At 45.1% G+C, this 14,211-nt stretch overlaps 1 protein-coding gene across 2 annotated transcripts in view; it reads left to right on the top strand.

The window, feature by feature from the left end:
• Positions 1-14,211, top strand: part of ccdc85cb (coiled-coil domain containing 85C, b) — a 40,003-nt gene that overhangs the window by 17,660 nt on the left and 8,132 nt on the right. Inside the window, exons 2-3 of one of the 2 annotated variants that reach the window (XM_079753368.1) lie at positions 10,058-10,137; positions 12,288-12,329. In XM_079753368.1, the coding sequence (XP_079609494.1) occupies positions 10,058-10,137; positions 12,288-12,329 (122 nt within the window). The remainder of the gene's footprint in view (positions 1-10,057; positions 10,138-12,287; positions 12,330-14,211) is intronic. The other variant, XM_079753369.1, reaches the window with a different exon arrangement.

The raw sequence follows: 14,211 nt of genomic DNA, 5'->3' as shown, positions 1-14,211 counted from the left end.
AGGCTTCTCTCTCTCTCTCTCTCTCTCTCTCTCTCCCTCTCACATAGTGTGACTCTCTGCCCACCACCTCTCTCTGTCTATCTGTCTCCCCGTGTCAGCGACATGCCCTGATTTGGCCCGGGCCCAGACGGCCATGTCTCCCTTGGCAGGGATAAGGCTGTCTGGGTCTTAAAGAGTCTTCATGAGTGGACCCCCACCCCCTGCTTAGTCTCAGGACACCGCATGATTACAAGCGTGGATGAAGAGAAACCGTGTAGATGTGAATAAGAAGCTGGCATTTCGAAAAAAAAATAATTAAAAAATAAACAATAATATCTGAAGGCCAAAATGTAAATCCTGATTAAACTGGGGCGGTGATGAATCCAGCAGCATGGCTTGGCCTGCTTTGGGTGGTGTGTGTGTGTGTCTGGGTGCAGACAGGGCATGTGAAACACTGTCGTATAGCCCCCGGTCTTTGCTCGCTATTTATAATAGAATATAATGGCAATTTCCGTGCTAATTAGAGTTGCTTCTTTCCTCTCTGCCGCACCGGCTCCATTTATCTGTCTCTCTTTGTGTTCGTTTCTCTGTGTTTCTGTCTTCCTGCCCAGCGCAGGCTCCATAGGTTCCCCGTTTCCATACCCCGTTTCTTTGCTGAGCTTTTCTCTTTCTTTGAAGAAAAAAGCGACCTCATCTTTGCTTGATTTCTCCACATCTGAGATCATCATTGCACTCTAATGCAGTCCAACATGGATGGGATTTGAGCTTGAGGCGGGGGGGGGGGGGGGGGGGGGGGGGGGGGGGGGGGGGGAATATGAGATAAGTGTCCTGGCAGCTCAGCATAGCTATGGATATGCAGCACTAGCCTTTGACTCTGCTGCCTCTTGTATATGAAAAACGGCCAGAACTGACATTTGACGAATGTGTTGAACACAGTTCCATGTTGAAGAACTGAAATCGGCTACTTTATTATTCGTTACATCCGGCACTCTTTCATTTTTGGTTTGGTTTATGTTTCCTGGTGTAATCGTGCATCCACACGATTATTTCATTGTTGTCTCATGCGTTGATAGCAACAGGTGGGAGCTACGTGGGTGTTTTTCTTTAATCACTCCTGGCCTGACTGAAAACCAGTCTGTCAGAGGTGAGTACACAAAGTAGTTATGTCAACACTCAGGGATTAGAGGAATAAAAAAATGTCTTCAAGTTGAAGCTCGCCACTCTTCCGCCATCCGCATTAACCTCTAGTCTGCAGCTCCTGTGAGATGATAAATGGACTGCATTTATATAGCGCTTTTATCCAAAGCTCTTTACAATATTGCCTGACATTCACCCATTCATGCACACAACGACGGCGGAGTCAACCACGCAAGGCGACAGCCAGCCCGTCGGGAGCAGTTAGGGTTAGGTGCTTTGCTCAGGGACACCTCGACACTCAAGGCGCCGGGGATCGAACTAGCAACATTGCGGTTACCAGCCAAACCACTCTACCTCCTGAGCTACTGAAAAAACAGCTCTACAGAAATGGAAGAACAACATACAGAAACATACATAAATGTGCCTTTACTCGACAAATCCCATGCAATGTCGATAGTGGATATTGAAGGGGTTTTAACTTATCCCAGCCTGTCCTCTATGGCAGTCACCGTGGCAACCCTCACCAGTCGGACCGCGCTTACATAAGTGTGTGCAACGCTCATGCCAACTCAGCAGTCAGTCAGACAGACCGAACGGAGGAGTCGGGCGCTATGCAAATGTATATGCAAATGTGACCGCCGTGGGTTTTTTGCGAGTGGTGAAACCGGGGCGGCGGCGAGCGGAATGGGGTTGCGAGAGTTGTTTTCTATACCCACAATGCCCTTGGGCTTTTTGTTTAAACAGTGCGGTGGGACTGTGGGTTGTTTGGGGTAAGGCCCCCCTCAAGCGTCCGGGGTAATGGCTTTCAGTGGGCGTGTGGGTGACTGTGTTTACACACATGGGCACGTCCGTCAACAGGGTTTGTGTGTGTTTGTTGTCGATTGTTGTTGTTTTTTTGCCCGTTTGCCTTGACATTTGTGGTTGACAATGGGATGAGTCAGCTTGGCTCTGCTCGCAATTAAGATGGAGAGAAAATTGACAGTAAGTATACATACAGTACTGATTTTTATCCAAATGTAGACATGATCATATCTCTTCTTTGGGCCCCTTCTTCTAAACTAGTTACACAGATTGTCGATTTTGGAGAAGGATTGAATCATTTGTAAGTCATTTTTGGGGTTGAGAACATTTTAGAGTAAGCTCAACAGATATTCCACTAATCTTCTTTGGGTAGGGAGTAATGAACTTTGACCTTTCCGTGTCAAGGGATGGAGGTGTCAGTTGGCCCATGACAGAAAAAGTATCAAACATTCTTTCACACTTCATGGTGGTGTGAGGGAAACGTAGCAAGATGGCTGCCCACTAGCATTGCAAACTGAACGTATGAAGGGTTTAAATGTAATTGAACCAAAACCCTATTAATGTGATCTTCATCCGAAGATTTCAATCTGAGGCAAACACTGAGATTGCTTTCTAAATAAATCATTTTTAATTTGCCTTTCATAGCCTATTTGTAAAGCCGTCAAAAGATGAGAGATGAGAGAAAAAAAGAGGGTTGCATACATATAGCCACTAATTTGATGCGTAACTGAAATCCATGCAAATTGATGTCACAAGAGCGGAACCCCAATGACTTTGAACCTCGTAATCACTGTTGAATAAATCATGTTGTGTTTAGGCGTTTTCGTCTCAGAACACATGAAATGACACGCCATTAGTATCTTGCTCAACAGGTCACCTGGGACTGTGCGATGTCTTGGGTAGCGGACGGCTAATTGAAGTCCATGTAACACGGCCTTAAAAGTTGAAATCAAGTCTAGTCAATTTTATCGACGTAGCGCTCAATCACAGTTGCAACAGAGTTTCAGAGGCCTAAATTATAAAACACCCCCTAACCTGAAGCCCTCTTGGGGGCATAGACCCCCCTGAGAGGGAAGAAACCCTGATTAGTAAGACAGAAGATGGAGTGACTCCTCTACCAGGGACGGCTGAGAGTGCAATAGCTGCTGAATCGTCAAAGATATAACGTTAGAAAAAGACAGAAACAGCTATGAAGTCACACAATGTTATTAGAAAGCAGTTGGTTAGTTAGGAGTTTGAGTCACTCACGAGCAGATGGGAGAGGGAAGGAAAGATTGTATTTTTGTTAGACAGACCCTCCAGTGAAATGAAATATACATTACTCTGCTGCTGCCTGTGGTCAGTCTGTGCTATTGATCTTTCAATTAATAATATATGTACACTCACTGCCTGTATAGCCACGAGAATATAACTTCTCCATTCCCATGAAGTAATCCAGGCTGAATAAAAACCCACAAGTTATTAGTGAATGGACTGCTTGTAGTGCTTTGGATGCATAATCTGTTGATCAGACTAGAGGAATTGCAATCTGGCACCCTTTTGGGTTTAAGTCCATTGGAATCAAAGCTTCGGGTGGGCTTTTAATTTGGTACTCAGCCTTAATGACGCTTATTGCCATCAAAAAGACTCAGTAACGTTTTTTTGTTTGCGTACCTGCGTGGGCGTTTATGGAATGTAACATTTAATATGCAATGTGTATATTTTTGTGTAAACCTTCTTATCTCATGTTGGCAGTCTTCTTAACTTTTCTGATTATTATGTACACACGATTAAAGTATTATGTACACACAATAATGAATATATCTATAAAACGTTTTCTCAGACTTAAAAATATCTGACATATAAAATATTGAATAGAAAACTGTCTGATGTTGGGTGTATCCCAAAAGCCTTCTCCAAAAAAAGCTTTAAAAACATATTTTCTATCCATATTTTTTGATCTCATTGTCTTGACGCTTTTACACCGGAGAGATTAAAGCTCCAGCCACTTCCTGTTTTGGTGACCTGATGCCAACCCTGGCTCTGTTCTGCTTGGCTTGGCCAATGAAAAAAAGCGTGTCAATTATTGAACAAGGAGATTCACTGTTCAAAGCCTCACTCCAGAATGCCCTGAGGTCGCCTGGATGGTAAACCTGAGCCCCCCCGAGCCCTTCCAGCTCCCATCCCCCCCCCCCCCCACCCCCACCCAACATGGCTGCCCAGCATGGCCGCTCACTTGTTGTGCCACTGAGGCACGCATGCTTCCACATGAGGTGCACGTGCCCGCATACCTTTTGACAGCAGAATAAACACAGGTGCTCACACATGCTAGCACATGTGGACCCATGTGTTATCCTCAGCCCCCTGACAACACAAACACTTAAAAGGCATTCTTTGAACATTCACACAGACAGACAGACACACGCACACACACGCACATGCACACGCACGCACACAGACGGATGCACACAGAGGAGGTGAGGCGTTCAGTTCCTCTCGACTCAAGGATGGGAGCCATGTCTTGTCAGAAGGGGTTAGATCCCTGGCAGTCGATGTGCCAAGCCGGGGCCCTTTGATGCCCTTCCAGGGTCTTGTGGTCTACGTGCCTGCTGGGTTGCCAGGTTCTCTTTATCCCCCTCATTAATGCAGCCCCGGCGCCCAATTCACTGGCTCCCCTGCACACACACCAGCCCTTCCCTTTGTCCCCTGGCGGTGGCCGAGTGCTTGAGCAGCCGTGCAGATGATGCACACGTTATGAAGACACACACGCAAAGACACACACAGGCACGAGTGCACGCACGCACGCGAGCACGCACAGGGGACAACATGGCCCCAGCAACAGGGGAAAGGAGCCCTGGGACATTTCTTCAGCTTTTGGATCCGCCTCTTCTTCGACCTCTCACATCTGATTGGTTCGTTGGTTGGAGGCTTCAGGTGTGCTCGACCCTTTTCACCTCATTTACTTCGTCTTTTCCCAATGTCACCCTTTGTCAACAAACGGTCGAGTTGCGAATTTTCTGTTTGTTTCTCTGACCGATCACCTATGCAATCTGCTGCACACAATCTTTTCTCTCTATACGACGTCTCAGCTAACACAGTCGGCAGATATTCTAACCCTTCCGTATGTATACATATAAAAACACATGCATATGCACGAGTGTATAAGTGTGTGTATGTTTATGCGTGTGCATATACATGCACAGTCACGTACACATATATACATACGCATCATATATTATTCATATTTCTAACACAACTCATGCTCGGATGTTAAAAAATGATTCTGCAGAACTTTCTAGAACCTCCACCCTCGGTGGACTTTGGAGTGTTAACAGCGGAGGGTGGGGTCACTGTGGGGAACGGGTCTGTTGGCGAAGACTTCAGAGAAAAACCCCAAACTGTTGTTCTCCTCTTTCAACATCTTGAGATGATTGACCCGAGAGCTCTCCTTGAACAAAACACACACGCGCACACGCACACACACACACACACACACACCCAGACTCACTCAATCATAACAAGGGGTTTTAAGAAAAATTCTCCCGTTTTTCTCTCCGCCTCGCACACATATTGAGCTCCCTGACCCACGTAATCATCATGCAGCTGTAGTGCTTGCACATGAGCACAGGAGTACCACACCCACACACACACACACACACACACACACACACACACACAAAAGACATACTGTATAGAATATTCATTTGTTGAACTTATAGCCCTGCGATAATAATAATAATAATAATAATAATAATAATAATAATAATTGATCTGTTTTTTTTATAGCGCTTTTCTAAGTACTCAAAGACGCTTTACAAATAAGAAAGGAATACATACAGACAATCAAATAAAATAGATAAAAATATTAACTGTTGAATACTATGTAGAGGAGCCATTTTGTTGAACTGCTGGGTTTCTAAACAGCTGTGAGATCAAGCGGGATAATCATTCGTACAGAGATCAAACATTGTGCATATTATTTGACCAAGGCTGCCAGAAAGGAGAACCTGGTATGGGTGTAATGGCATGCTAGTAGTGGCTCGGCTGCTAAAATGTTGAGCGTTTGTTTGTGTTATAAACTGACCAGACCCTCATATTTAAAGACACTCTTCTTAATAATAACCTTACTGGACCCTCTTCTTAATAATAACCTGACAAGACCACCAAGAGTTCATTTCGCGTTGCTAGGCAGCCTGGATTCCATGGATCCGATTTTCGCCTGAGATAGGGAACCATTCACAGAACGGGGAGGGATGGCGAGACAATGACAACGTCTATTCGACACACCCATCGTCTTTTTTCCTCATCGAATTTCTGTCACTCTACATACGTCATCTGGCATAATTGATACGATTGGCTACGAGCTACGTACAGACTCGTATGATAGACATTCGTAGCGCCCAATAAACGGATCCGGGCAATCGTAAACCACGCCTCAAATACGAGAAAATGAATGTGTGGTTCCCAGACCTCTTCTCAATATAGATTGAGATGAGGTCTGGTGTAAGCCAGGCTAGACCAGACCCTCTTCTTCATAAAAACCAGACCATCTTCTTAGGAAGTTATATATTACCCCCACACACATTCACACTGACCTACTCTCTCACACACACACAAACACACACACACACACACACACACACACACACACACATACACACTGACCTACTCGCAAACGCACACACACACAGTCCTACTTTCACACAGACCTACTTTGTGTCAAACCCAAACACATACGCACACACATACACACGCAAACACTGACCTACTCTCAAACACACAAACACACACACACACGCATGCACACACACACACACACACACACACACACACACACACACACATTCAGACATATTCAGACATACACACACAGAAAGACCTTATGGTCAATAGGACCAAGTAAAGTGTGTCAAAAAGTGTAGAGAGAAAGTGAGATAACTACATAGAGAGGGGGATCGACAGAGAGAGAGCGAAAGAGAGAGAGAGAGAGAGAGATGGAACTGGGTCACAGTGGGCAGTGATGTGATATGGAGTGACTCAGAGAGGGGGACAGACTCAGGCTACTGTCTGCGTCATGGTACACACACACAGACACACACACAGACACACAAACACATTACACACACACATACCAGCTCTTTCATTGGATAAACTACCTGGTGTGGACTTAAAAATAGCTCATTTGTGTCATGCGTACATGAAGTGTTTTTGTTAAGACGAGCTTGACTTCTCATGTCTACCCCTGTAGCCATATAACAACACAACAATACTCGCCCTGTCTGTAAACAACGTGCCCTTCCTCTTAGTCTCTCTCTCTTCCTCTGGGGTCTCTCTCTTAAGTCGAATCAAAGGGCTTCTTAGGCATCACAAACATAAACATACATCTACATTGCCAAAGCACGAAAAGCATGAAAAGTAACATAGCAAAACTAAAAAAGACTATTTTTTAAAGACTATCTCTCTCTCTCTCTCTCTCTCTCTCATTTGAGGTCCCACTGTCTTACTCAATAGGGGTTGCTGAGTGAGGCATGCCCCTTGTAAACTCTAGTCTAGTCCATAGTCCTCCGTCTCATACATCAGGAGCATTAGCCGTGCTTTATATGGTGTAACCATGGGGACATGGTGACATGGGTGATGTGATGGCCGTTCTGCTCACCGGCCTCAGGGGGGGGAGGGAGAGGGTGTAAGAAGGAGATGATGGAGAGGATGAGGGAAAAGGAGACGATGGGGAGTAGGAGAGGAGATGAGATGTTGAGAAGATGATGGCGATGACAGGATGAGATGATGAAGTGACGAGGGAATGGGAGGATGAGTGGAGAAATAGGGGATGGGAGGATGAGAGTAGGAGGAATTAAGGGGAGGAGAGTATCAGGGAAGAGGATGAGTGGCGGGAGGAGATGAGATGTCGAGAGGATGAGGGAATGACCGGAGGAGACGTTGAAGTTCACAGAGTTCCTGTGTGCTTCCATTTTCCCGTCACATGGTTCCATTGGGAGGGAGCCAGCGAGCTAGGGATTGATCGGGGACTATGCGTCTTCACTTCAGAGTTGAGATGCAAAACTAACGGAAACATGCAAGGGATTGTGGGTCATCTTTAGAATAACATTCATTTTTCCCCATAATTCCTTCAAGCTTATAGGATGAACACTTGGCAGTCGTAACTGTTATCCTCATGTTACTCTGGTTTTGTGCGCTGCTCCGGTGGGTCGGCTTTCGGTCTTGGGTCCGTTCCGCCGGCTGTGTTTTTTGGCCCGAAGGGGTCGAGGAACCGGGGGTCTTAGTCGGGCTTGAGACCTGGCTACCGGTCACGCCAAGCAGATGAATCCTCTGGAGATTACTGTGGATTACCAGATCTGCGCTCCCCTCGTTAGACTAACAACATTATCCCCCCAAACGATCGCTCACTAAACCGCCAGCGCTGTCTGCCACAATCACCTCGCCTGGACTGGGGCCAAGGGCCTGGGGGGGGGGGGGGGGGGGGGGGGGGGGGGGGGGATGATCTGATCTCTAACGACCGTCCTGGATGCAGTGTTAGAAAACGGACAATGTTCATAATCTTTTTCGATATTGTTGTAACCAAGGTTTCTGTTGAGTGTCAAAACTGATATCTAAAGGGCATGTAGATCAGAATGCATCATGGGATTGTTTGTTGCGGAACTCTGACATTTTGTGATGTCTCCAGAGTGACGATCCTAAATCATCATCGTTCAAATATACCGTTATCGAGGTGAATCAAGACTCGCATGAGAAACGCTGTGGTAGTTTCAACACATGATGACAGCCAATAAAGACACCATTATTTCACGATTAGTTCCGAAACAATAACCAAAACGGCAATGTTACCAATAATGTTATTATGCTCCAATACTTCCGAAATGGAGGCAGTTTTTGTGTTGTGACGTGGGAATACAATATCCTATGGGGTTTCTGTTGGTTCTGCCAATTCTCTGCAGTTATATTGAGCGAGCCACACATGCTCACTGTTTCTAAAGGGAATGAAAGATGTTACGTGTTTCTTTGGGGAATGGGACATGCGTTTGTTGACCTAATTCGAGGCACTGCTCCCTGATCAATCACATGTATAAGTTTATTCACTATGCCAAATGTGTGGGTATACCATGGTCTTATCTTCTGGTACAAGTGTAAACAAGGTCGCTTCAGCAAGGGTCTGGTCTGAAGCCCTCCACCCCTACCCCTTACTGTTATATAATTTGCAGATTTGTTGAAAAGCACACCCTGGTGGCCGACTGTGGAACAATAGGCATGGATTGCAATAAAATCTACATATTTTGGGTGGGAATTCCTCTACCTTTGCATGCGTGTGTTAAAACAGACTCCCCTTCATAGTTCCATCTCTACTCTCTACTTCCGCTTTAAACAGGTAGAGAGAGCAGGAGAGAGAGAGAAAGAGTAGCCACATGAACAAGGTGTCTCTCAGTCTTGTTTGTGCTTTCATCTCACCGTTAATTAAAGATATGGGCCGTTTCACATAAATGCTTCAGTGCCACCCGCTGTCAGACATCCATCCCCCCCCTCCCTCCTCCTCACACACACACTCCGAGAGCTGTCCCTGTCCCCGACTTGAACTCTGCACTTCATTCAGTAAACAGAATTCAGTTAACACTAACGTACTACACTTCCTGGATATAGAAAAATGTTGTTGTTGAAAAAAGACAGATAGAAAAGTGTAGTTTTCTATCTGTTATCATTTGTGAATAGACAGTAATATTGAAATGATGAATCCAGAAATCATAAACCAGAAAACAAAAATGTGACGACAGAAGTCCCGCTGCAGTAGTGTGTAGTAGTAACTAGACGATTGATCTTCTTTCGGTTCTATGGTACAGTTTTGGCTGTCTGTGATGTTTATTGGGCTATTCATATTGATACACCTCATCAAATTCTCTCAGCATCAAAGGAACTTCTGCGAGGAACTCTCTCGCCTTTCTCACCGACATCGCTGTGTGTGTGTGTGTGTGTGTGTGTGTGTGTCTATACCCCTTCAGAATCTGAAAAAAAGAGTACATTCACCTTTTTACTTTTTTAAAGGGTGTTTTTAGTCTCTGGGCTCACCCCCGGTATTCTATCTTTGGCCTTTTGAAATGCTAATGGCACCTCCTCTCTCTGTTGTTCTCCCTCCCCTCCCCCCTCCTCTCCACAGACTCCTCCACTCACTACATCAGACAGCTGGAGACTAAGGTGCGAATCCTGGAGGATGATAACAATAAGCTGCTGTCACAGGTGAGGTCACGGGGGCTTGTGTGCTCTCACACGCACACACGCACACACACACACTCACGCACGCACGCACACACACACACACACACACACAAACATGGCAGCACATACTAAACAGTAAAGTGTCTATCGGTATTTATTACATTGTGGTTGACTGAAAATGTACTATTTTTCGGTGGACCTCCCCTCCTCTCTTTCGACCGTTAGTATTTTCACCTGTCGACTGTCTTGATTCTCAGTAAACATCGTCCATGTAAAAACAGGAGTTAATTAAACAACCCAGCCAACAACAGACAAAATGGCGGCTTTGCTCCCCCCTCTTACCCCCAAATCCTCGCCATAGAAAAGGCTATCATGGATAAACGAGCTCGCTGTTAGATAGCAACAGATAGCAAACAGGCCTCCTGTTTGGTTGGAACTAACAGCGAACTCGTTTATCCAACAGCGAGCGAGTTCATCCATGACGTTAAGTTCATAGGGAGTCTGTGGGCATTGTTGTTAGCCCTCCCGTGGCTAACATCACGAGGCTAACGCCGAGTTAGCGAGGCTAGAGCGAGGAGAGGGAAGGAGCGTGAAGCGCTAAGCAACAGTGGCAGCGGTGGGAGTGCCGGTGTCAAAATTGACCTTCTGCTGACTTCTCCCTGAAGTTTGGGAGAAGGGGGATGATTTTGGAGTCGGTGTCGGAAGCGGTGGATGGACCGCTGTGGAGTTTTCCTTTTTTTGTCTTTAGAGAGTTCACCGGAAGGTGACACACATTAGTCTGAGTGGGTGTGTGACGAACAGACGCAACGTTGTTGAGACGTTGAGGTAATATTACTGGTTCGAAGGGGGAGGGATATATATTTCAACAGGACGTTTCGGCATACAAAGGAAACATAAAACACAACTAAATGCAATTATATGAATGCATTATAAATATAAAACTTAAGTTTCCGTTGACCAAGTATATTAATTTGGGGATATTCTGATGGCTCCTTGGCTGGCTCCTTAAGGACAGTGTTTGACAAACCCTCCTTTTTGGTGGGGTTCTGGGTAATGTAGTCCCATACTGTTCATGTGTGCATCTGCCTCATCAATATAGTCAGCTGGGGGTGTAGCCTTCATGGGTCAACAATATGGACGAATGGATTTAAGGCAGTTCTGTAAAATCAATGTTAGTGCATTGCAGCTCCATAGGAAGATACAACATCCAAAATAACATGGAATTGCCTACATGTAGTCTCCATACATGTTCTCCACACTCTATCTCCATTGGTACTCTACAACATAACACCAAACTATAAATAACCAAGCCAAGGCCAACTTGTTTTCCGGGTGAGCCTGAAATGAGGCCAGACATTTAGTGACGCAAAGTTCAGACAAATACTTTGAATTCTTCCTTTCATTGCATGTTATCGCCTCACCACTTTAATCCCTCCCAGTTATCTCTGTGTGGATTCACCTGCAGGTGAGCGCATGTGGGCGAAATAAAGGCTTACATGAAACCGACACCATCCACCTAATTTGCTTTAAGCGGTACAATTAGGCACTCCGCATTGTTTAAGCATGGCTCTTACAATACCAGCTCGTATCTTTAAATAATGACTCCATTAAAATCGGCTACGAAAGAACCTTACTTCTTCATCCTTTCAGTGTTGTGAAGGGTGTTTCAAATTGAGTCCTTGTTCGGCTCTGTATTCTGAAGGATTAATGCGCTGACTCTGGGATAATATTTAACTAGATTTGCGTCACAGGGGCCTGTATGCGCTAGCCAAACAATGATAATTTCAAAGCATACTTCCCTTTAAATAGAGTTCTGAACACAATACTCTTCTACAGTGCGGCATTTTAACACTTGTTTCAGAAAAAAATAAAATAATGTAGGTCTAATGACCTTTATTTTCCTGTCTGTTTGACACATGCAAGGGAATCGGCTGAGGTTTTAAATGTACGGACATAAAAAGGCAATATAGAAAATATGTTAAAATAATTAATATTTGCATACAGATGTAAGGAAAAATTAAGGTTTACACATGATTTTGTGTGACCCAAATACTTTCGAATGTAACAGTATTGTGATTGCCTTCATGAAAAATGTCAACTGTCATCTTTTCAAGAGTTTTTGACCAAGCTCAAAGTAAACCCATATGCCTGCGTTGTATTCTCTCCCCCAGGCCTACAGCCGCTATAGCATGTCACAGATACCTACCAAGAAGGTAATAATCTCCTGACACCACTACCGGGTGGCTCTTCCTCAAGCGCTACCTTTTAATTCTAAAAGGTTAACCAATGGGCCCTTGGCAACTGTTTTTCACCAATCTTTCTCTTCTGTGTCTGGTGAAGGATAACAATGCCTTAACTCTCCTAAACATAGGGTCTCTTTTTCCTCTCTCTCTGTCACTCTGCAGCTAACATGCTAAGCTAACTAATTAGCACCGGTGGCACAGTCTGTGTCGGGCACATTGTGTTTTTCCTTTGTGCTCCTGAAGTGCAGGTTGGTACCCGGGACGGTTTGAGCGCCATGGGGTGACTGGTGATACATTGTGCGCTGGTGCATGAAAGGGACACATTTGTCCCTGGCTCGTTGCAACGTCTGGTTAACTGAATAATTTAATATACGGGGTTAGCACAGGTAAATCTCCCATGGTATCTATTATGCATGACATAGCAAGGAGGGATATGTAGGAGATGAGTGTCATTAAAGAATAAAATGTTGTAGGAAATTTGAATGAATATGATGAGTACATCAAAATGTTTGTGTATTTGTTTCAAGGTTTACAATGCAAGTGTAATGCGAAATTGGTTTCCTGTGATTACTGGTATCTTTAATGATTTCGATTAGCTTTGAAGTTTTTATACCGTTCCCCTTTTTAGTTATGCAATGCGTAGCGTGCCTACTCTGCATCTCGATACTATAGGTCCAATGTACAACGGATATCTCTCTGGGCAACTATAGTCTATGACATAACCTCCTCTGTTCTGAACTTGCGCGATACGAATAAAGGTTACAATAAGTGCCTTATCTCTGGAATGTTGACCCTCCAAACACGCTTGGATGAACCATTCCTACCACCACTCCTCAGTGTTTTGTATTTTTTTTTTAAGGTGAACAAATGACCGCACAGTTCAATACCCACACAGTCAGGAGAATGTACACAGCCACCTTTATTTTTTGTTTTGTGTCTGTGTGAGTACCTCTTTGGATGCCTTTCATGGGCAATTGGCTCTTAACCTTCTGCTTGGAATATTCCACATCTTTTATGAAAAGCTTTCAGCCTTTCACTGCTCACTCTTTGCAACTGATTCACGTTAATCATTTATATTTAAGATGATGCCCGAACTTTGACCTGTGAATAACTTGACCATGTGGAACTTTACAAAACGTTAAACTTGATATTACAATTGCGACACCGATATGTCTGTCCATTCGGCAGCTATGGTTTCCTAGTCGTCCCTGGATGAAGACATCCCTTTTCTGTGTTGCTTGTCAAGGTTCCCTCCTAGTTGGTTATTGTTATGAGAGGATTAGGATTAGGGGGGTCTCATATCATCACATCAGCCTGTGAACCCCTTTTTTTCAGACATTTAAGTTCAAAAAATGTAGCAGCAGTATCACTATCAACGTATTAAATCACGACAGAGTGGAAGGAGCTACTGCAGCGCGTCTTTATGTCACGCATCGCTCCTCACATCATAACTCCCGCAGGAAACGATGCAAAACGTTGGGTCCCTCTCCCTCCACCTCAGCGGCACCATGAACACCGTGATGGATGGGCCATGGGTGATCTATAGGTGGGGCTATAGGGGTCTCATGTTCTGGTCAGAGGGGTCTTCCGCCAGCCTGTCTGGCTGGAGATGGATGGCTCTGTTGGTCCCTATGAGAAGCACACTCAAGGTTGCCTCGGGAATTAGGCGTGAACTTTGGCTAGCGGGTTAGGAGAGGGAGGGAGAGAGGAAGGGAGGGAGGGAGGGAGAGAGAGAGAGAGGGAGGGAGAGAGAGAGAGAGAGGGAGGGAGGGAGGGGGAGAGAGAGAGAGAGGAAGGGAGGGAGGGAGGGAGGGAGCGAGGGGAGAGAGAGAGAGAGACAGAGAGAGAGGGA

Source organism: Pollachius pollachius (genome assembly GCF_949987615.1).
Source record: "Pollachius pollachius genome assembly, chromosome: 16".
Lineage (NCBI taxonomy): Eukaryota > Metazoa > Chordata > Actinopteri > Gadiformes > Gadidae > Pollachius > Pollachius pollachius.
This window is presented reverse-complemented; position numbering and strand designations above follow the sequence as displayed.